Raw genomic sequence first — 23,514 nt, forward strand, 5'->3', positions numbered from 1 at the left:
TGTTGTAGAGGGTAGTATCCTGTATATGTCCTGGTGACATAGTGTTGTGGAGGGTAGTATCCTGTATATGTCCTGGTGACATAGTGTTGTAGAGGGTAGTATCCTGTATATGTCCTGGTGACATAGTGTTGTAGAGGGTAGTATCCTGTATATGTCCTGGTGACATAGTGTTGTAGAGGGTAGTACCCTGTATATGTCCTGGTGACATAGTGTTGTAGAGGGTAGTATCCTGTATATGTCCTGGTGACATAGTGTTGTAGAGGGTAGTATCCTGTATATGTCCTGGTGACATAGTGTTGTAGAGGGTAGTATCCTGTATATGTCCTGGTGACATAGTGTTGTAGAGGGTAGTATCCTGTATATGTCCAGGTGACATAGTGTTGTAGAGGGTAGTATCCTGTATATGTCCTGGTGACATAGTGTTGTAGAGGGTAGTATCCTGTATATGTCCTGGTGACATAGTGTTGTAGAGGGTAGTATCCTGTATATGTCCTGGTGACATAGTGTTGTAGGGGGTAGTATCCTGTATATGTCCTGGTGACATAGTGTTGTAGAGGGTAGTATCCTGTATATGTCCTGGTGAATCCAAATGTTTCTAACTCTAAAACATGTAGGAGCTTATTCTCACCTGCTCGTATGTTCCCTCTCCTCTCTCGCTCTCTTGCTCTCTCTCTCTCTCTCTCTCTCTCCTTTCTCCCTCCCCCGCTCTCTTTCTCTCTCTCTCTTTCTCCTCTTTCTTTCTCTCTCTTCCCCCTCTCCCCGCTCATCTCTTTTTCCCCTCTCCTCTCTCTCTCCCTCTCTCTCTCTCTCTCTCTCTCCTTTCTCTCCCCCTCTCTTTCTCTCTCTCCTCTTTCTTTCTCTCTCTCTCTCCTCCTCTCTCTTCCTCCTCTCCCTGCTCGTCTCTTTTTCCCCTCCTCTCTCTCCCCTCTCTATCTCTCTCTTCTTTCTTTTTCCCGCTCTCTCTCTCTCTCATCTTTCTTTCTCTCTCTCCTCTCTCTTCCCCCTCTCTCCGCTCGTCTCTTTTTCCCCTCTCCTCTCTCTCTCCCTCCCTCTCCTCCCTCCAGATGATCAACGTGCTGACCAGTGATGGCTACCGGATGTTTGAGGCTGTGCTGTTTGGTACCTTCCTGCTGTGTATCCCTGTGCTACTGACCGCCTGTATGATCTACGCCTGCTACACCCTAGGATACACGGCCCTCATAGGAGTCTCTGTCTACCTCGTCTTCATCCCCATACAGGTACTAACCCTCATAGGAGTCTCTGTCTACCTTGTCTTCATCCCCATACAGGTACTAACCCTCATAGGAGTCTCTGTCTACCTCATCTTCATCCCCATACAGGTACTAACCCTCATAGGAGTCTCTGTCTACCTCGTCTTCATCCCCATACAGGTACTAACCCTCATAGGAGTCTCTGTCTACCTCATCTTCATCCCCAAACAGGTACTAACCCTCATAGGAGTCTCTGTCTACCTCATCTTCATCCCCATACAGGTACTAACCCTCATAGGAGTCTCTGTCTACCTCGTCTTCATCCCCATACAGGTACTAACCCTCATAGGAGTCTCTGTCTACCTCATCTTCATCACCACACAGGGAGTAACCCTCATAGGAGTCTCTGTCTACCTCGTCTTCATCCCCATACAGGTACTAACCCTCATAGGAGTCTCTGTCTACCTCATCTTCATCCCCATACATGAAGTAACCCTCATAGGAGTCTCTGTCTACCTCATCTTCATCCCTAAACAGGTACTAACCCTAACCCTCATAGGAGTCTCTGTCTACCTCATCTTCATCCCTAAACAGGTACTAACCCTAACCCTCATAGGAGTCTCTGTCTACCTCATCTTCATCCCCATACAGGTACTAACCCTCATAGGAGTCTCTGTCTACCTCGTCTTCATCCCCATACAGGTACTAACCCTCATAGGAGTCTCTGTCTACCTCATCGTCATCCCCATACTGGTACTAACCCTCATAGGAGTCTCTGAGACTGACCAGTATGCTATTCTGTTGTCTGTAGTTTTCATGGCCAGACTGACCAGTATGTCGTTGTGTTGTCTGTAGTTTACCATGGGCCAGACTGACAAGTATGTTGTTGTGTTGTCTGTAGTTTACCATGGGCCAGACTGACAAGTATGTTGTTGTGCTGTCTGTAGTTTACCATGGCCAGACTGACCAGTATGTCGTTGTGTTGTCTGTAGTTTACCATGGCCAGACTGACCAGTATGTCGTTGTGTTGTCTGTAGTTTACCATGGCCAGACTGACCAGTATGTCGTTGTGTCATCTGTAGTTTACCTTGTGCCAGACTGACCAGTATGTCGTTGTGTCGTCTGTAGTTTACCTTGGGCCAGACTGACCAGTATGTCGTTGTGTCGTCTGTAGTTTACCTTGTGCCAGACTGACCAGTATGTCGTTGTGTCATCTGTAGTTTACCTTGGGCCAGACTGACCAGTATGTCGTTGTGTCGTCTGTAGTTTACCTTGGGCCAGACTGACAAGTATGTCGTTGTGTCGTCTGTAGTTTTTCTTGGCCAGACTGACCAGTATGTCATTGTGTCGTCTGTAGTTTACCTTGGGCCAGACTGACCAGTATGTCGTTGTGTCGTCTGTAGTTTACCTTGGGCCAGACTGACCAGTATGTCATTGTGTCGTCTGTAGTTTACCTTGGGCCAGACTGACCAGTATGTCGTTGTGTCGTCTGTAGTTTTTCATGGCCAGACTGACCAGTATGTCGTTGTGTCGTCTGTAGTTTTTAATGGCCAGACTGACCTGTATGTCATTGTGTCGTCTGTAGTTTTTCATGGCCAGACTGACCAGTATGTCGTTGTGTCGTCTGTAGTTTTTAATGGCCAGACTGACCTGTATGTCGTTGTGTCGTCTGTAGTTTTTCATGGCCAGACTGATCCAAGTGTTCAGGAGGAAAGCGGTGAGCGTCACAGACACCCGTGTCCGCACCATGAACGAGGTTCTCACCTGCATCAAACTCATCAAGATGTACGCCTGGGAAACCTCCTTCGAAGAGAAAATCACAGGTGAGGAAGACCAGGGTCACCACAGGGTGGTAGGAAGTAGTCTAAACAGGACACTGAAGGTGTTTATTGGCCAAATACCATTTCCTGATAACATAGTAATGTGTAGATCTGTATGAAAAAAAAACACATTTTCAATCCTTTTTAGATGTAATTTTAAAGCAGAAATATTTGAAAAAAGTTCAAAGGTGTGTAGACTTTCTACAGGCACTGTACATACTAGTATATTATTAGAGTTCTATATTATTAGAGTTCTGTAGTCACTGTATATACTAGTATATTATTAGAGTTCTGTAGTCACTGTACATACTAGTATATTATTAGAGTTCTATAGTCACTGTACATACTAGTATATTATTAGAGTTCTGTAGTCACTGTACATACTAGTATATTATTAGAGTTCTGTAGTCACTGTACATACTAGTATATTATTAGAGTTCTCTAGTCACTGTACATACTAGTATATTATTAGAGTTCTGTAGTCACTGTACATACTAGTATATCATTAGAGTTCTAGTCACTGTACATACTAGTATATTATTAGAGTTCTATATTATTAGAGTTCTGTAGTCACTGTACATACTAGTATATTATTAGAGTTCTATATTATTAGAGTTCTGTAGTCACTGTACATACTAGTATATTATTAGAGTTCTATATTATTAGAGTTCTGTAGTCACTGTACACACTAGTATATTATTAGAGTTCTGTATTATTAGAGTTCTAGTCACTGTACATGCTAGTATATTATTAGAGTTCTATATTATTAGAGTTCTGTAGTCACTGTACATACTAGTATATTATTAGAGTTCTGTATTATTAGAGTTCTAGTCACTGTACATACTAGTATATTATTAGAGTTCTGTATTATTAGAGTTATGTAGTCACTGTACATACTGTTATGAACTTGAGTGAAGACCCAAACGCGGTTTTAACAGAAAACAGAGTTCTTTAATAAAAAACAGGAATGGCATAAATCCTCTTCCAACGTAGTCAATGGAACAAAAGAACGTAGTATAATGCAGGTTGCACCTGCCATGCAGACTCCGACAGGACAGGACAAGGTGGAAGCAAACGAGACGACAGCTTGCTTCTGGCATCAAAAAACACAAACAAGAATCAGACACTGAAAGTAGCAGGAACAGAGAAAGAAATAGAGACCTAATCAGAGGGGAAGAGAGAACAGGTGGGGAAAGAGAGAATGAGCTAGTTAGGGAAAAATGTAGAACAGCTGAGGGATGAGAGACAGAGAAGGTAACCTAAAAAGACCAGCAGAGAGAGAGAATGAAGAGAAAGGACAGGAACAGACATAACAAGACATGACAGTACCCCCACCACCGAGCGCCTCCTGGCGCACTCGAGGAGGAAACCTGGCGGCAACGGAGGAAATCATCGATCAGCGAACGGTCCAGCACGTCCCGAGAGGGAACCCAACTCTCTCCTCAGGACCGTACCCCTCCCAATCCACTAGGTACTGATGACCACGGCCCCGAGGGCGCATGTCCAAAATCTTACGAACCCTGTAGATGGGTGCGCCTCGACAAGGATGGGGGGAGGGACGAGCGGGGCGCGAAGAACGGGCTTAACACAGGAGACATGGAAGACCGGGTGAACGCGACGAAGATAGCGCGAGAAGAAGTCGCACTGCGACAGGATTAATGACCTGGGAAATACGGAACGGACCAATGAACCGCGGGGCCAACTTGCGAGAAGCTGTCTTAAGGGAAGGTTCTGAGTGGAGAGCCATACTCTCTGACCGCAACAATATCTAGGACTCTTGGTCCTACGCTTATTAGCGGCCCTCACAGTCTGCGCCCTATTACGGCAAAGTGCCGACCTGACCCCTTCCAGGTGCGCTCGCAACGCTGGACAAAAGCCTGAGCGGAGGGGACGCAGGACTCGGCGAGCTGAGATGAGAACAGCGGAGGCTGGTACCCGAGGCTACACTGAAAAGGGGATAGACCGGTAGCAGACGAGGGAAGCGAGTTGTGGGCGTACTCTGCCCAGGGGAGCTGTTCTGACCAAGACGCAGGGTTACGAAAAGAAAGACTGCGTAAATGCGACCAACAGTCTGATTGGCCCGTTCGGGCTTGACCGTTAGACTGGGGATGAAAGCCGGACGAGAGACTGACGGAAGCCCCAATCAAACGGCAAAACTCCCTCCAAAATTGAGACGTGAACTGCGGGCCTCTGTCGGAAACGACGTCAGACGGAAGGCCATGAATTCGGAAAACATTCTCGATAATGATCTGAGCCGTCTCCTTAGCAGAAGGGAGCTTATCGAGAGGAATGAAATGAGCCGCCTTAGAGAATCTATCGACAACCGTAAGAATAACTGTCTTCCCCGCTGATGAAGGCAGTCCGGTGATAAAATCTAAAGCGATGTGAGACCACGGTCGAGAGGGAATGGGAAGCGGTCTGAGACGGCCGGCAGGAGGAGAGTTCCCAGATTTAGTCTGCGCGCAGACCGAACAAGCGGCGACAAATCGACGCGCGTCACGTTCCCGAGTGGGCCACCAGAAACGCTGGCGAATGGAAGCGAGCGTACCCCGAAGGCCAGGGTGGCCGGCTAACTGGGCAGAGTGGGCCCACTGAAGAACGGCCGGACGAGTAGGAACGGGAACGAACAGAAGGTTCCTAGGACAAGCTCGCGGCGACGGAGTGTGAGCGAGTGCTTGCTTTACCTGCCTCTCAATTCCCCAGACAGTCAACCCGACAACACGCCCCCTCAGGGAGAATCCCATCGGGGTCGGTGGAGACTCAGAAGAACTGAAGAGACGAGATAAAGCATCAGGTTTGGTGTTTTTTGAGCCCGGACGATAAGAAATAACAAACTCAAACGAGCGAAAAACAGAGCCCAACGAGCCTGACGCGCATTAAGTCGTTTGGCTGAACGGATGTACTCAAGGTTCCTATGGTCAGTCCAAACGACAAAAGGAACGGTCGCCCTCCAACCACTGTCGCCATTCGCCTAGGGCTAAGCGGATGGCGAGCAGTTCGCGATTACCAACATCATAGTTACGTTCTGACGGCGATAAGCGATGAGAGAAAACGCGCAAGGATGGACCTTGCCGTCAGAGAGAGAGCGCTGAGAAAGAATGGCTCCCACGCCCACCTCTGACGCGTCAACCTCAACAACAAACTGTCTAGAGATGTCAGGTGTAACAAGAATAGGTGCGGATGTAAACGATTCTTAAGAAGATCAAAAAGCTCCCTGGGCGGAAACGGACCACTTAAAGCACGTCTTAACAGAAGTAAGGGCTGTGAGAGGAGCTGCCACCTGACCGAAATTACGGATGAAACGACGGTAGAAATTAGCGAAGCCCAGAAAGCGCTGCAGCTCGACGCGTGACTTAGGAACGGGCCAATCAATGACAGCCTGGACCTTAGCGGGATCCATCTTAATGCCCTCAGCGGAAATAACGGAACCGAGAAAAGGGACAGAGGCGGCATGAAAAGTGCACTTCAGCCTTCACATAAAGACAGTTCTCCAAAAGGCGCTGAGGACGCGGCCGCACGTGCTGAACATGAATCGAGAGAGACGGTGAAAATCAGGATATCGTCCATGTAAAACGAAAACAAAAATGTTCAGCATGTCTCTCAGGACGTCGTTAACTAGTGCCTGAAAGACAGCTGGAGCGTTAACGAGGCCGAAAGGAAGAACCCGGTATTCAAAGTGCCCTAACGGAGTGTTAAACGCCGTCTTCCACTCGTCCCCCTCCCTGATGCGCACGAGATGGTAGGCGTTACGAAGGTCCAATTTGGTGAAAAACCTGGCTCCCTGCAGGATCTCGAAGGCTGAAGACATAAGAGGAAGCGGATAACGATTCTTAACTGTTATGTCATTCAGCCCTCGATAATCCACGCATGGGCGCAGGGACCCGTCCCTTCTGAACAAAAAGAACCCCGCGCCGGCGGGGGAGGAGGAGGAGGAGACTATGGTACCGGCGTCGAGCGAAAAACCGACAAATAATCCTCGAGAGCCTTACGTTCGGGAGCCGACAGAGAGTATAATCTACCCCGGGGGAGTAGTTCCCGGAAGGAGATCAATACTACAGTCATACGACCGGTGTGGAGGGAGAGAAGTGGCCTTGGAACGACTGAACACCGTGCGCAGATCGTGATACTCCTCCGGCACCCCTGTCAAATCGCCAGGCTCCTCCTGTGAAGAAGAGACAGAGGAAACAGGAGGGATAGCAGACATTAAACAGGTTACATGACAAGAAACATTCCAGGATAGGATAGTATTACTAGACCAATTAATAGAAGGGTTATGGCGCACTAGCCAGGGATGACCCAAAACAACAGGTGTAAAAGGTGAACGAAAAATTAAAAAAGAAATGGTTTCGCTATGATTACCAGAGACAGTGAGGGTTAAAGGCAGCGTCTCACGCTGAATCTTGGGGAGAGAACTACCATCTAAAGCGAACAAGGCCCTGGGCTCCCCTAACTGTCTGAGAGGAATGTCATGTTCCCGAGCCCAGGTCTCGTCCATAAAACAGCCCTCCGCCCAGAGTCTATCAAGGCACTGCAGGAAGCAGATGAACCGGGCCAGCGGAGATGGACCGAAAGGTAGTGCGTGATCCAGAAGGAGAGGCCTGAGTAGTTGCGCTCACCAGTAGCCCTCCTCTTACTGATGAGCTCTGGCTTTTACTGGACATGAGGTGACAAAATGACCAGCGGAGCCGCAGTAGAGACAGAGGCGACAGGTGATTCTCCGTTCCCTCTCCTTGGCCGAGATGCGAATACCCCCCAGCTGCATAGGCTCAGCATCCGAGCCGGCGGGGAGGGTGGCAGTGATGCGGCAGGTGGCAGTGATGTGGAGAGGGGAGCAACGGAGAACGTGAGCTCCTTTCCACGAGCTCGGCGACGAAGATCAAACCGTCGCTCTATGCGAATAGCGAGAGCTATTAAGGAGTCCAGACTGGAAGGAACCTCCCGGGAGAGGATCTCATCCTTAACCTCGACGTGGAGACCCTCCAGAAACGAGCGAGCAAAGCCGGCTCGTTCCAGTCACTAGAGGCAGCGAGAGTGCGAAACTCAATAGAATAATCCGTTATGGATCTATTCCCCTGACATAGGGAAGACAGGGCCCTGGAAGCCTCCTCGCCAAAAAACAGAACGGTCAAAACCCGTATCATCTCCTCCTTAAAGTCCTGATACTGGTTAATACACTCAGCCCTCGCTCCCAGACTGCCGTGCCCCACTCACGCGCCCGTCCGGTAAGGAGAGAAATGACGAGGCAATGCGGGCTGCGCTCCTGGAGTAAGTGTTGGGCTGGAGAGAGAACACCACATCACACTGAGTGAGGAATGAGCGGCACTCAGTGGGCTCCCCAGAGTAACACGGCGGGTTGTTGATCCTGGGCTCCGGAGACTCGGAAACCCTGGAAGTGGGCGGTGGATCGAGGTGGAGTTGGTGAACCCGTCTTGTGAGGTCGGAGACTTGGACGGCCAGGGTCTCAACGGCATGTTGAGCAGCAGACAATTCCTCCTCGTGTCTGCCTAGCATCGCTCCCTGGATCTCGACGGCGGAGTGAAAAGGGTCCGGAGCCGCTGGGTCCATTCTTGGTCTGATTCTTCTGTTATGAACTTGAGTGAAGACCCAAACGCGGTTTTAACAGAAAACAGAGTTCTTTAATAAAAACAGGAATGGCATAAATCCTCTTCCAACGTAGTCAATGGAACAAAAGAACGTAGTATAATGCAGGTTGCACCTGCCATGCAGACTCCGACAGGACAGGACAAGGTGGAAGCAAACGAGACGACAGCTTGCTTCTGGCATCAAAAAACACAAACAAGAATCAGACACTGAAAGTAGCAGGAACAGAGAAAGAAATAGAGACCTAATCAGAGGGGGAAGAGAGAACAGGTGGGGAAAGAGAGAATGAGCTAGTTAGGGAAAATGTAGAACAGCTGAGGGATGAGAGACAGAGAAGGTAACCTAAAAAGACCAGCAGAGAGAGAGAATGAAGAGAAAGGACAGGAACAGACATAACAAGACATGACACATACTTGTATATTATTAGAGTTCTATAGTCACTGTACATACAGTATATTATTAGAGTTCTGTAGTCACTGTACATACTAGTATATCATTAGAGTTCTAGTCACTGTACATACTAGTATATTATTAGAGTTCTATAGTCACTGTACATACTAGTATATTATTAGAGTTCTGTAGTCACTGTACATACTAGTATATCATTAGAGTTCTAGTCACTGTACATACTAGTATATCATTAGAGTTCTAGTCACTGTACATACTAGTATATCATTAGAGTTCTAGTCACTGTAAATACTAGTATATCATTAGAGTTCTAGTCACTGTACATACTAGTATGTCATTAGAGTTCTAGAACATTTGATATAAATCTCTATTAGAGCGTTGTTTACAGTGTATACAGTGTGTTTGGATATAGTGCCATATAAAGGGAATAGGGATCCATTTTGGACACATTCCATATCTGCCGTCCTGTGTTTCCCCATCAGACATCAGGAAGAATGAGAAGCAGCTGCTGGAGATGGCTGGCTACATCCAGAGTATCAACTCCTCCATCACAACCATCATCCCCACCCTGGCAACCATCCTCACCTTCGTTGTCCACACCATGCTGGGCCTGCCCCTCAGCTCCTCGGAAGTGAGTAGTATACCTAATGCCTAGTCCTAATGCCTAGTCCTAATACCTAGTCCTAATACCTAGACCTAGTCCTAATACCTAGTCCTAATACCTAGACCTAATACATAGACCTAATGCCTAGTCCTAATGCCTAGTCCTAATATCTAGTCCTAATACCTAGACCTAATACCTAGTCCTAATAACTAGACCTAATACCTAGTCCTAATAACTAGACCTAATACCTAGACATAGTCCTAATACCTAGACCTAGTCCTATTACCTAGACCTAATACCTAGTCCTAATACCTAGTCCTAATACCTAGTCCTAATACAGCCCCTAATGCCTAGTCCTAATACCTAGACCTAATACCCAGACCTAATGCCTAATCCTAATACCTAGTCCTAATGCCTAGTCCTAATAATACCTAGTCCTAATGCCTAGTCCTAATACCTAGTCCTAATGCCTAGTCCTAATACCTAGTCCTAATGCCTAGTCCTAATACCTAGACCTAATACCTAGTCAGACCTAATGCCTAGTCCTAATACCTAGACCTACCACCTAGACCTAGTCCTAATAACCTAGTCCTAATACCTAGTCCTAATCCCTAGACCTAATACCTAGACCTACCACCTAGACCTAGTCCTAATGCCTAGTCCTAATGCCTAGTCCTAATACCTATTCCCAATACATAGTTCTAATGCCTAGTCCTAATACCTAGTCTTAATATCTCGTCCTAATGCCTAGTCCTAATACCTAGTCCTAATACCTAGACCTAGTCCCAATACCTAGTCTTAATACCTAGTCTTAATACCTAGTCCTAATACCTAGTCCTAATGCCTAGTCCTAATACCTAGTCCTAATACCTAGACCTAGTCCTATTACCTAGTCCTAATACCTAGTCCTAATACCTAGTCCTAATACCTAGCCCTAATGCCTAGTCCTAATACCTAGTCCTAATACCTAGTCCTAATACCTAGCCCTAATGCCTAGTCCTAATACCTAGTCCTAATACATAGATCTAATACCTAGACCTAATACCTAGTCCTAATACCTAGACCTAGTCCTAATACCTAGTCCTAATACCTAGTCATAATACCTAGACCTAGTCCTATTACCTAGTCCTAATACCTAGTCATAATACCTAGTCCTAATACCTAGTCCTAATACTTAGTCTTAATAACTAGACCTAATACCTAGACCTAGTCCTAATACCTAGGTCTAATGCCTAGTCCTAATACCTAGTCCTAATACCTAGACCTAATACCTAGACCTAGTCCTAATACCTAGTCCTAATACATAGTCTTAATAACTAGACCTAATACCTAGACCTAATACCTAGTCCTAATGCCTAGTCCTAATACCTAGTTCTAATACCTAGTCCTAATACCTATACCTAGTCCTAATACCTAGTCCTAATACATAGATCTAATGCCTAGTCCTAATACATAGTCCAAGTCCTAATGCCTAGTCCTAATACCTATTCCTAATACCTCGTCCTAATACCTAGTCCTAATACCTAGACCTAGTCCTAATACCTAGTCCTAATACATAGATCTAATGCCTAGTCCTAATACCTAGTCCTAATACCTAGTCCTAGTCCTAATGCCTAGTCCTAATACCTAGTCCTAGTCCTAATACCTAGTCCTAATACATAGATCTAATGCCTAGTCCTAATACCTAGTCCTAATACCTAGTCCTAGTCCTAATGCCTAGTCCTAATACCTAGTCCTAGTCCTAATACCTAGTCCTAATACATAGACCTAATAACTAGACCTAATACCTAGTCCTAGTCCTAATACCAAGTTCTAATGCCTAGTCCTAATACCTAGTCCTAGTCCTAATGCCTAGTCCTAATACCTAGTCCTAATACCTAGTCCTAATACCTAGTCCTAATAACTAGACCTAATACCTAGACCTAGTCCTAATACCAAGTTCTAATGCCTAGTCCTAATACCTAGTCCTAATAACTAGACCTAATACCTAGACCTAGTCCTAATACCTAGTCCTAATACCTAGTCCTAATACCTAGTCCTAATACCTAGACCTAATGCCTAGTCCTAATACCTAGACCTAATACCTAGACCTAATACCTAGTCCTAATACCTAGTCCTAATACCTAAACCTAGTCCTAATACCTAGTCCTAGTCCTAATACCTAGTCCTAATACCTAGTCCTAGTCCTAATGCCTAGTCCTAATACCTAGTCCTAATACCTAGACCTAATACCTAGTCTTAATACCTAGACCTAATACCTTGTCTTAATAATACCTAGTCCTTAATACCTAGTCCTAATACCTAGACCTAATACCTAGTCCTAATACCTAGTCCTAGTCCTAATACCTAGACCTAGTCCTAATACCTAGACCTAATACCTTGTCTTAATACCTAGTCCTAATACCATGTCCTAATAACTAGTCTAATCATACTGAGTAGTATGTCTATAGTATGTAGCTCAGCAGGCTAACATAGTCAGCTATGAGTACAGTAGGACCTAATGAAGGGCTTTTAGCTCAGAGGGCTAACATAGTCAGCTATGAGTACAGTAGGACCTAATGAAAGGCCTTTAGCTCAGAGGGCTAACATAGTCAGCTATGAGTACAGTAGGACCTAATGAAAGGCCTTTAGCTCAGAGGGCTAACATAGTCAGCTATGAGTACAGTAGGACCTAATGAAAGGCCTTTAGCTCAGCAGGCTAACATAGTCAGCTATGAGTACAATACAAACAATACAAACAATACAAACAACACAAACAACACAAACAACACAAACAACACAAACAACACAAACAACACAAACAACACAAACAATACAAACAACACAAAGCAGTATTCAGAGAGATAACCATCTTGTGGTGTGTACTGTACTGCAAAGTCATGTCTCTTACTGTGTTTTTACCAGGCTGTTACCATAATCACCATCTTGTTTCTACCAGGCTGTTACCCTCATTGCCATCTTGTTTTTACCAGGCTGTTACCATAATCACCATCTTGTTTCTACCAGGCTGTTACCCTCATTGCCATCTTGTTTTTACCAGGCTGTTACCATAATCGCCATCTTGTTTTTACCAGGCTGTTACCCTAATCGCCATCTTGTTTTTACCAGGCTGTTACCATAATCGCCATCTTGTTTTTACCAGGCTGTTACCCTAATCGCCATCTTGTTTTTACCAGGCTGTTACCCTAATCGCCATCTTGTTTTTACCAGGCTGTTACCCTAATCGCCATCTTGTTTTTACCAGGCTGTTACCCTAATCGCCATCTTGTTTTTACCAGGCTGTTACCATAATCGCCATCTTGTTTTTACCAGGCTGTTACCCTAATCGCCATCTTGTTTTTCCAGGCTGTTACCATAATCACCATCTTGTTTTTACCAGGCTGTTACCATAATCGCCATCTTGTTTTTACCAGGCTGTTACCCTAATCGCCATCTTGTTTTTACCAGGCTGTTACCCTAATCGCCATCTTGTTTTTACCAGGCTGTTACCCTAATCGCCATCTTGTTTTTACCAGGCTGTTACCATAATCGCCATCTTGTTTTTACCAGGCTGTTACCCTAATCGCCATCTTGTTTTTACCAGGCTGTTACCCTAATCGCCATCTTGTTTTTACCAGGCTGTTACCCTAATCGCCATCTTGTTTTTACCAGGCTGTTAACCTAATCGCCATCTTGTTTTTACCAGGCTGTTACCCTAATCGCCATCTTGTTTTTACCAGGCTGTTACCCTAATCGCCATCTTGTTTTTACCAGGCTTTTACCACAATCGCCATCTTTAACTCCATGCGGTTCTCCCTGGGTTTGCTGCCGTTCTCTGTCAAAGCCATAGCCGAGGGACTGGTATCGCTAGCCCGGCTAAAGGTGAGCCTCCTCTCCTTTAAAACATTATCAATCATCAACTTCATCCTCTTACTGTATATCATGAAGCACATGTGTCCTAGGCATTTCTGTTATCAGTCTCTTTGTAGCATGAAGATAAGCTCTGTGTGTTTACTGTGTGTGTGGGGTTTGTATGTTTGTATGTGTGTAAATCTTGTTACATTTGTATGATTATTTAGTGTTTACATTGTGTGATTGTGTGTGTGTGTGCGTGTGTGCCTGCGTGTGTGGGGGGTGGGGTAAGCAGTGTGTTAGATGTGTTTGTGTGTGTGTGTGTGTGCCTGCTTGTGTGTGTATGTGTGTGTGTGGTGGGGGGGTTGTGTATATGTGTATGCATGCGTGTGTGTGTGGGGGGGTGTATGCAGGGTGAGTTAGTGAGTGCCTGCGCATGTGTGTGCCTGCTTGTGTGTGTGGGGGTTGTGTATGTGTGTGTGAAAGTGTGCGTGTGTGTGTCCACTCTCTGTGTGTGTGGGGGGTTGTGTATGTGTGTGTGCGTGCGTGTGTGTGCGTGTCCACTCTGTGTGTGTGTGTGGGGGGTGTATGTGTGTGTGCGTGTGCACTCTGTGTGTGGGGGGTGTATGTGTGTGTGCGTGCGTGTGCGTGTCCACTACTACTGTGTGTGTGTGTGGCGTGTGCGTGTCCACTCTCTGTGTGTGTGTGTGTGTGTGCGTGTGTCCACTCTCTGTGTGCGTGTGTGTGTGCGTGTCCACTCTCTGTGTGTGTGCGTGTGCGTGTGCGGTGTGTTACTGTGCGTGTGCGTGTCCACTCTCTGTGTGTGTGCGTGTGCGTGTCCACTCTCTGTGTGCGTGTGCGTGTCCACTCTCTGTGTGTGTGCGTGTGCGTGTGCGTGTGCGTGTCCACTCTCTGTGTGTGTGCGTGTGCGTGTCCACTCTCTGTGTGTGTGAGTGTCCACTCTCTGTGTGTGTGTAGAAACTGCTGATGACACAGAACCCAGACTCGTACCTGGTCCAGAGACACGGGTCCTCCTCGGCCCTGGTCATGGAGAAGGCAACATTCACCTGGGCCAGGCCTGAAGGACAGACAACCACTACGACACCAGGCACCACAGCCTCTCTGAACGGAGGGAAGGTGGAACCACAGGGCCAGAACGGGACTCACACACTGGGCAAGACCGAGGCCAAGCCCACCCTGAGAAACATCTCCTTCAACCTGCCTAAGGTAGGTGCTGGTTGGGGTTAGATAGGGCTTTTGATTGGGTGAGATGGGGTGATTGGGGTCTGGGTTAGATAGGGCTTTTGATTGGGTGAGATGGGGTCTGGGTTAGATAGGGCTTTTGATTGGGTGAGATGGGGTGATGTGCGGGTCTGGGTTAGGTGGGGTAATGTTAGGGGTCAGAGTTAAGATGAGGTAATGTTAGGGGTCTGAGTTAGATGAGGTAAGCAGGGGTCTGGGTTAGATGAGGTAATGTTAGGGGTCTGAGTTAGATGAGGTAAGCAGGGTCAGAGTTACTCTACCTGAGGTAATGGGGTAAGCAGGGGTCTGAGTTAGATGGTCAGGTAAGTTAGGGGTCAGAGTTAGATGAGGTAAGCAGAGGTCTGAGTTAGACCTGAGGTAAGCACTTGGTCAGAGTTAGATGAGGTAATGTTGGGGTCTGAGTTAGATGAGGTAAGCAGGGGTCAGAGTTAGATGAGGTAAGTTAGAGGTCTGAGTTAGACCTGAGGTAAGCAGGGGTCAGAGTTAGATGAGGTAAGCAGGGGTCTCCTTTAGTTAGATGAGGTAAGCAGGGGTCAGAGATAGATGGTGAGGTAAGCAGGGGTCAGAGTTAGATGAGGTAAGCAGGGGTCAGAGTTAGATGAGGTAAGCAGGGGTCAGAGATAGATGAGGTAAGCAGGGGTCAGAGTTAGATGAGGTAAGCAGGGGTCAGAGTTAGATGAGGTAAGCAGGGGTCAGAGGTAGATGAGGTAAGCAGGGGTCAGAGTTAGATGAGGTAAGCAGGGGTCAGAGTTAGACGAGGTAAGCAGGGGTCAGAGTTAGATGAGGTAAGCAGGGGTCAGAGTTAGATTAGGTAAGCAGGGGTCAGAGTTAGATGAGGTAAGCAGAGGTCAGAGTTAGATGAGGTAAGCAGGGGTCAGAGTTAGATGAGGTAAGCAGGGGTCAGAGTTAAGATGAGGTAAGCAGGGGTCAGAGTGAGATGAGGTAAGCAGGGGTCGGAGTTATGTGATTGATTACTGATGACTGTTTGACGTTTCAGGGAAACCTGCTTGGTATCTGTGGCAATGTTAAGGGGGTAAGACATCGCTGATATCGAGCAATCTTAGAACAGGTTTGCTTGAAAGTGTTTGTTACCACTTATCAGGTAAATCTTCACGTAGACAAACAACACAAACAATACAAACAACAAAAACAATACAAACAACAAAAACAATACAAACAACACAAACAATACAAACAACACAAACAATACAAACAACACAAACAACACAAACAATACAAACAACACAAACAATACAAACAACACAAACAATACAAACAACACAAACAATACAAACAATACAAACAACACAAACAATACAAACAACACAAACAATACAAACAACACAAACAATACAAACAACACAAACAACACAAACAACACAAACAATACAAACAACACAAACAATACAAACAACACAAACAACACAAACAACACAAACAATACAAACAACACAAACAATACATGCCACATAGAGTAAATGCATCACTATGACTGAAAATTGGCAGACATGGTAAAATGAATTGTCTCGTCCAAAGATTCTTCCAAAAGGTGTATTGAGTCATGTTTTGTGTTGCGTGATATGTTGCCCAGATGCACCTGCAGCATGGTTCAGTCACAGCAGACGGAGAGTTTGCCTACGTTTCCCAGCAGGCCTGGATCTTCCACGGTACGGTCCAAGACAATATCTTGATGGGGGAACCCTTCAACCAGACCAGGTAATGTTACTGTGGGCTGTTCTCCTTTACTCTACCTGGCCAGGTAATGTTACTGTGGTCTGTTCTCCTTTACTCTACCAGACCAGGTAATGTTACTGTGGGCTGTTCTCCTTTACTCTACCTGGCCAGGTAATGTTACTGTGGTCTGTTCTCCTTTACTCTACCAGACCAGGTAATGTTACTGTGGGCTGTTCTCCTTTACTCTACCAGACCAGGTAATGTTACTGTGGGCTGTTCTCCTTTACTCTACCTGGTCAGGTAATGTTACTGTGGTCTGTTCTCCTTTACTCTACCTGGTCAGGTAATGTTACTGTGGTCTGTTCTCCTTTACTCTACCTGGCCAGGTAATGTTACTGTGGTCTGTTCTCCTTTACTCTACCTGGTCAGGTAATGTTACTGTGGTCTGTTCTCCTTTACTCTACCTGGTCAGGTAATGTTACTGTGGTCTGTTCTCCTTTACTCTACCTGCCAGGTAATGTTACTGTGGTCTGCTCTCCTTTACTCTACCTGGTCAGGTAATGTTACTGTGGTCTGTTCTCCTTTACTCTACCTGGTCAGGTAATGTTACTGTGGTCTGTTCTCCTTTACTCTACCTGGCCAGGTAATGTTACTGTGGTCTGTTCTCCTTTACTCTACCTGCCAGGTAATGTTACTGTGGTCTGCTCTCCTTTACTCTACCTGGTCAGGTAATGTTACTGTGGTGTGTTCTCCTTTACTCTACCTGGCAGGTAATGTTACTGTGGTCTGTTCTCCTTTACTCTACCTGGCAGGTAATGTTACTGTGGTCTGTTCTCCTTTACTCTACCTGGCCAGGTAATGTTACTGTGGTGTGTTCTCCTTTACTCTACCTGGTCAGGTAATGTTACTGTGGTCTGTTCTCCTTTACTCTACCTGGTCAGGTAATGTTACTGTGGTCTGTTCTCCTTTACTCTACCTGCCAGGTAATGTTACTGTGGTCTGTTCTCCTTTATTCTACCTGGCCAGGTAATGTTACTGTGGTCTGTTCTCCTTTACTCTACCTGGTCAGGTAATGTTACTGTGGTCTGTTCTCCTTTACTCTACCTGGCCAGGTAATGTTACTGTGGTCTGTTCTCCTTTACTCTACCTGGCCAGGTAATGTTACTGTGGTCTGTTCTCCTTTACTCTACCTGGTCAGGTAATGTTACTGTGGTCTGTTCTCCTTTACTCTACCTGGTCAGGTAATGTTACTGTGGTCTGTTCTCCTTTACTCTACCTGGCAGGTAATGTTACTGTGGTCTGTTCTCCTTTACTCTACCTGGCCAGGTAATGTTACTGTGGTGTGTTCTCCTTTACTCTACCTGGTCAGGTAATGTTACTGTGGTCTGTTCTCCTTTACTCTACCTGCCAGGTAATGTTACTGTGGTCTGTTCTCCTTTACTCTACCTGGTCAGGTAATGTTACTGTGGTCTGTTCTCCTTTACTCTACCTGGTCAGGTAATGTTACTGTGGTCTGTTCTCCTTTACTCTACCTTGTCAGGTAATGTTACTGTGGTCTGTTCTCCTTTACTCTACCTGGTCAGGTAATGTTACTGTGGTCTGTTCTCCTTTACTCTACCAGGTCAGGTAATGTTACTGTGGCCTGTTCTCCTTTACTTTACCTGGTCAGGTAATGTTACTGTGGTCTGTTCTCCTTTACTCTACCTGCCAGGTAATGTTACTGTGGTCTGTTCTCCTTTACTCTACCTGCCAGGTAATGTTACTGTGGTCTGTTCTCCTTTACTCTACCTGCCAGGTAATGTTACTGTGGTCTGTTCTCCTTTACTCTACCTGGTCAGGTAATGTTACTGTGGTCTGTTCTCCTTTACTCTACCTGGTCAGGTAATGTTACTGTGGTCTGTTCTCCTTTACTCTACCTGGTCAGGTAATGTTACTGTGGTGTGTTCTCCTTTACTCTACCTGGTCAGGTAATGTTACTGTGGTCTGTTCTCCTTTACTCTACCTGGTCAGGTAATGTTACTGTGGTCTGTTCTCCTTTACTCTACCTGCCAGGTAATGTTACTGTGGTCTGTTCTCCTTTACTCTACCTGGTCAGGTAATGTTACTGTGGTCTGTTCTCCTTTACTCTACCTGGCCAGGTAATGTTACTGTGGTCTGTTCTCCTTTACTCTACCTGGTCAGGTAATGTTACTGTGGTCTGTTCTCCTTTACTCTACCTGCCAGGTAATGTTACTGTGGTCTGTTCTCCTTTACTCTACCTGGCCAGGTAATGTTACTGTGGTCTGTTCTCCTTTACTCTACCTGGTCAGGTAATGTTACTGTGGTCTGTTCTCCTTTACTCTACCTGGTCAGGTAATGTTACTGTGGTGTGTTCTCCTTTACTCTACCTGGCCAGGTACTGTTACTGTGGTCTGTTCTCCTTTACTCTACCTGGCCAGGTAATGTTACTGTGGTCTGTTCTCCTTTACTCCACCTGCCAGGTAATGTTACTGTGTTCTGTTCTCCTTTACTCTACCTGCCAGGTAATGTTACTGTGGTCTGTTCTCCTTTACTCTACCTGGCCAGGTACTGTTACTGTGGTGTGTTCTCCTTTACTCTACCTGGCCAGGTAATGATACTGTGGTCTGTTCTCCTTTACTCTACCTGGCAGGTAATGTTACTGTGGTCTGTTCTCCTTTACTCTACCTGGCCAGGTAATGTTACTGTGGTCTGTTCTCCTTTACTCTACCTGGCCAGGTAATGTTACTGTGGTCTGTTCTCCTTTACTCTACCTGGTCAGGTAATGTTACTGTGGTCTGTTCTCCTTTACTCTACCTGGCCAGGTAATGTTACTGTGGTCTGTTCTCCTTTACTCTACCTGCCAGGTAATGTTACTGTGGTCTGTTCTCCTTTACTCTACCTGGTCAGGTAATGTTACTGTGGTCTGTTCTCCATTACTCTACCTGGCCAGGTAATGTTACTGTGGTCTGTTCTCCTTTACTCTACCTGGCCAGGTAATGTTACTGTGGTCTGTTCTCCTTTACTCTACCTGGCAGGTAATGTTACTGTGGTCTGTTCTCCTTTACTCTACCTGGTCAGGTAATGTTACTGTGGTCTGTTCTCCTTTACTCTACCTGGCCAGGTAATGTTACTGTGGTCTGTTCTCCTTTACTCTACCTGGCAGGTAATGTTACTGTGGTCTGTTCTCCTTTACTCTACCTGGCCAGGTAATGTTACTGTGGTCTGTTCTCCTTTACTCTACCTGGTCAGGTAATGTTACTGTGGTCTGTTCTCCTTTACTCTACCTGGTCAGGTAATGTTACTGTGGTCTGTTCTCCTTTACTCTTTCTGGCCAGGTAATGTTACTGTGGTCTGTTCTCCTTTACTCTACCTGGTCAGGTAATGTTACTGTGGTCTGTTCTCCTTTACTCTACCTGCCATGTAATGTTACTGTGGTCTGTTCTCCTTTACTCTACCTGGTCAGGTAATGTTACTGTGGTCTGTGCTCCTTTACTCTACCTGGCCAGGTAATGTTACTGTGGTCTGTTCTCCTTTACTCTACCTGGTCAGGTAATGTTACTGGGGTCTGTTCTCCTTTACTCTACCTGGCCAGGTAATGTTACTGTGGTCTGTTCTCCTTTACTCTACCAGGCCAGGTAATGTTACTGTGGTCTGTTCTCCTTTACTCTACCTGCCAGGTAATGTTACTGTGGTCTGTTCTCCTTTACTCTACCTGCCAGGTAATGTTACTGTGGTCTGTTCTCCTTTACTCTACCTGCCAGGTAATGTTACTGTGGTCTGTTCTCCTTTACTCTACCTGGTCAGGTAATGTTACTGTGGTCTGTTCTCCTTTACTCTACCTGGTCAGGTAATGTTACTGTGGTCTGTTCTCCTTTACTCTACCTGGCCAGGTAATGTTACTGTGGTCTGTTCTCCTTTACTCTACCTGGTCAGGTAATGTTACTGTGGTCTGTTCTCCTTTACTCTACCTGGTCAGGTAATGTTACTGTGGTCTGTTCTCCTTTACTCTACCTGGTCAGGTAATGTTACTGTGGTCTGTTCTCCTTTACTCTACCTGCCAGGTAATGTTACTGTGGTCTGTTCTCCTTTACTCTACCTGGTCAGGTAATGTTACTGTGGTCTGTTATCCTTTACTCTACCTGGTCAGGTAATGTTACTGTGGTCTGTTCTCCTTTACTCTACCTGGCCAGGTAATGTTACTGTGGTCTGTTCTCCTTTACTCTACCTGCCAGGTAATGTTACTGTGGTCTGTTCTCCTTTACTCTACCTGGTCAGGTAATGTTACTGTGGTCTGTTCTCCTTTACTCTACCTGGTCAGGTAATGTTACTGTGGTCTGTTCTCCTTTACTCTACCTGGTCAGGTAATGTTACTGTGGTCTGTTCTCCTTTACTCTACCTGGTCAGGTAATGTTACTGTGGTCTGTTCTCCTTTACTCTACCTGGCCAGGTAATGTTACTGTGGTCTGTTCTCCTTTACTCTACCTGGCAGGTAATGTTACTGTGGTCTGTTCTCCTTTACTCTACCTGGTCAGGTAATGTTACTGTGGTCTGTTCTCCTTTACTCTACCTGGCCAGGTAATGTTACTGTGGTCTGTTCTCCTTTACTCTACCTGCCAGGTAATGTTACTGTGGTCTGTTCTCCTTTACTCTACCTGGCCAGGTAATGTTACTGTGGTCTGTTCTCCTTTACTTTACCTGGCCAGGTAATGTTACTGTGGTCTGTTCTCCTTTACTCTACCTGCCAGGTAATGTTACTGTGGTCTGTTCTCCTTTACTCTACCTGGTCAGGTAATGTTACTGTGGTCTGTTCTCCTTTACTCTACCTGGTCAGGTAATGTTACTGTGGTCTGTTCTCCTTTACTCTACCTGGCCAGGTAATGTTACTGTGGTCTGTTCTCCTTTACTCTACCTGGTCAGGTAATGTTACTGTGGTCTGTTCTCCTTTACTCTACCTGGCCAGGTAATGTTACTGTGGTCTGTTCTCCTTTACTCTACCTGGTCAGGTAATGTTACTGTGGTCTGTTCTCCTTTACTCTACCTGGTCAGGTAATGTTACTGTGGTCTGTTCTCCTTTACTCTACCTGGCCAGGTAATGTTACTGTGGTGTGTTCTCCTTTACTCTACCTGGCCAGGTAATGTTACTGTGGTGTGTTCTCCTTTACTCTACCTGGTCAGGTAATGTTACTGTGGTGTGTTCTCCTTTATTCTACCTGGTCAGGTAATGTTACTGTGGTCTGTTCTCCTTTACTCTACCTGATCAGGTAATGTTACTGTGGTGTGTTCTCCTTTACTCTACCTGCCAGGTAATGTTACTGTGGTCTGTTCTCCTTTACTCTACCTGGTCAGGTAATGTTACTGTGGTCTGTTCTCCTTTACTCTACCTGATCAGGTAATGTTACTGTGGTGTGTTCTCCTTTACTCTACCTGCCAGGTAATGTTACTGTGGTGTGTTCTCCTTTACTCTACCTGCCAGGTAATGTTACTGTGGTCTGTTCTCCTTTACTCTACCTGGTCAGGTAATGTTACTGTGGTCTGTTCTCCTTTACTCTACCTGGTCAGGTAATGTTACTGTGGTCTGTTCTCCTTTACTCTACCTGGTCAGGTAATGTTACTGTCACGATCTCCTTTACTCTTCGTAGTGAGGAGACCAAACCGCAGGTAATGTTACGTGGTGTGTTCTCCATACTTCTAATGAATGATGTGGTCTGAAAAAACACAGAATGTACTGTGGTCTAAACAAACAAACAAACAAACAAGACCGCTGAAAACTGTTCTCCTTTACATGCAACATCACATGTTATGTTCTTCCATGGGGTTATCTGTCCCTGACAACCATGTTGTTCTCCAGAATGAATCCCTGATAACCATGTTGTTCTCCAGAATGAATGAATCCCTGATAACCATGTTGTTCTCCAGAATGAATCCCTGACAACCATGTTGTTCTCCAGAATGAATCCCTGATAACCATGTTGTTCTCCTGAATGAATCCCTGATAACCATGTTGTTCTCCAGAATGAATGAATCCCTGATAACCATGTTGTTCTCCTGAATGAATCCCTGATAGCCATGTTGTTCTCCTGAATTAAGTGTCTTAAATATTATTGCACATTTTTGTATTTCGTAAAGGTATGACAAAGTCATCAGTGCCTGTAGCCTGATACCAGATCTGGCTATTCTTCCCTATGGCGATCAAACTGAGGTAAGGGCTCACTTATATCCAGGGTTTGAGTCTGTTCATTTGATGCTCAGAACGTCTGTTTCCTTTACTCTTCAAATGTTACAGGGTCTGAACCCGGACGCTACCGACTGGGTTTTCTCTGTAGATAATGAACAGGGTCTGAACTCCAGACCTGCTAATGACTGGGTTGTTCTCCTGTAGCTAGATGAACAGGGCCCGAACCTGGAAGCTACCGACTGGGTTGTTCTCTGTAGCTAGATGAACAGGGCCCAGACCTGGTCAGACGCTAATGACTGGGTTGTTCTCCTTTACTCTACCTGGTCAGAATAATGAACAGGGCCCGAACCTGGAAATGCTACCGACTGGGTTTTCTCTGTAGCTAGATGAATGGGCCCAGACCCAGATACCCTGGTTCTCCTCTCTGTAGCTAGATGAACAGGGCCCGAACCTGGAAGCTAGCGACTGGGTTTTCTCTGTAGATAGAAGAACAGGGCCCAATCCTGGACGCTACAGACTGGGTTTTCTCTGTAGATAGATGAACAGGGCCTGAACCTGGACGCTACCGACTGGGTTTTATCTGTAGATAGATGAACAGGGCCTGAACCTGATGCTACCGACTGGGTTTCTATCTGTAGATCAAATGAACAGGGCTCACGTATATCCAGGGTTTGAGTCGTTCATTTGATTATCTGTAGATAGATGAACAGGGCCCGAACCTGGACGCTACTTTTCTCTGTAGATAGATGAACAGGGCCCGAACCTGGACGCTACCGACTGGGTTTTCTCTGTAGATAGATGAACAGGGCCTGAACCTGGACGCTACTGACTGGGTTTTCTCTGTAGATAGATGAACAGGGCCTGAACCTGGACGCTACTGACTGGGTTTTCTCTGTAGATAGATGAACAGGGCCCGAACCTGGACGC

The 23,514-nt window shown here is 45.9% G+C and overlaps 1 protein-coding gene across 1 annotated transcript in view; it reads left to right on the plus strand.

Moving 5' to 3' along the window:
• LOC135552155 (ATP-binding cassette sub-family C member 12-like) overlaps positions 1 to 23,514 on the plus strand; it is a 128,223-nt gene that overhangs the window by 7,750 nt on the left and 96,959 nt on the right. The window contains exons 5-12 of the mRNA XM_064983604.1: positions 1,065 to 1,238; positions 2,887 to 3,034; positions 9,523 to 9,671; positions 13,398 to 13,505; positions 14,454 to 14,702; positions 15,736 to 15,771; positions 16,330 to 16,454; positions 22,539 to 22,611. Of these exons, the coding sequence (XP_064839676.1) occupies positions 1,065 to 1,238; positions 2,887 to 3,034; positions 9,523 to 9,671; positions 13,398 to 13,505; positions 14,454 to 14,702; positions 15,736 to 15,771; positions 16,330 to 16,454; positions 22,539 to 22,611 (1,062 nt within the window). The remainder of the gene's footprint in view (positions 1 to 1,064; positions 1,239 to 2,886; positions 3,035 to 9,522; positions 9,672 to 13,397; positions 13,506 to 14,453; positions 14,703 to 15,735; positions 15,772 to 16,329; positions 16,455 to 22,538; positions 22,612 to 23,514) is intronic.

This window comes from Oncorhynchus masou, chromosome 2 (genome assembly GCF_036934945.1).
Source record: "Oncorhynchus masou masou isolate Uvic2021 chromosome 2, UVic_Omas_1.1, whole genome shotgun sequence".
Taxonomy (NCBI): Eukaryota; Metazoa; Chordata; class Actinopteri; order Salmoniformes; family Salmonidae; genus Oncorhynchus; species Oncorhynchus masou.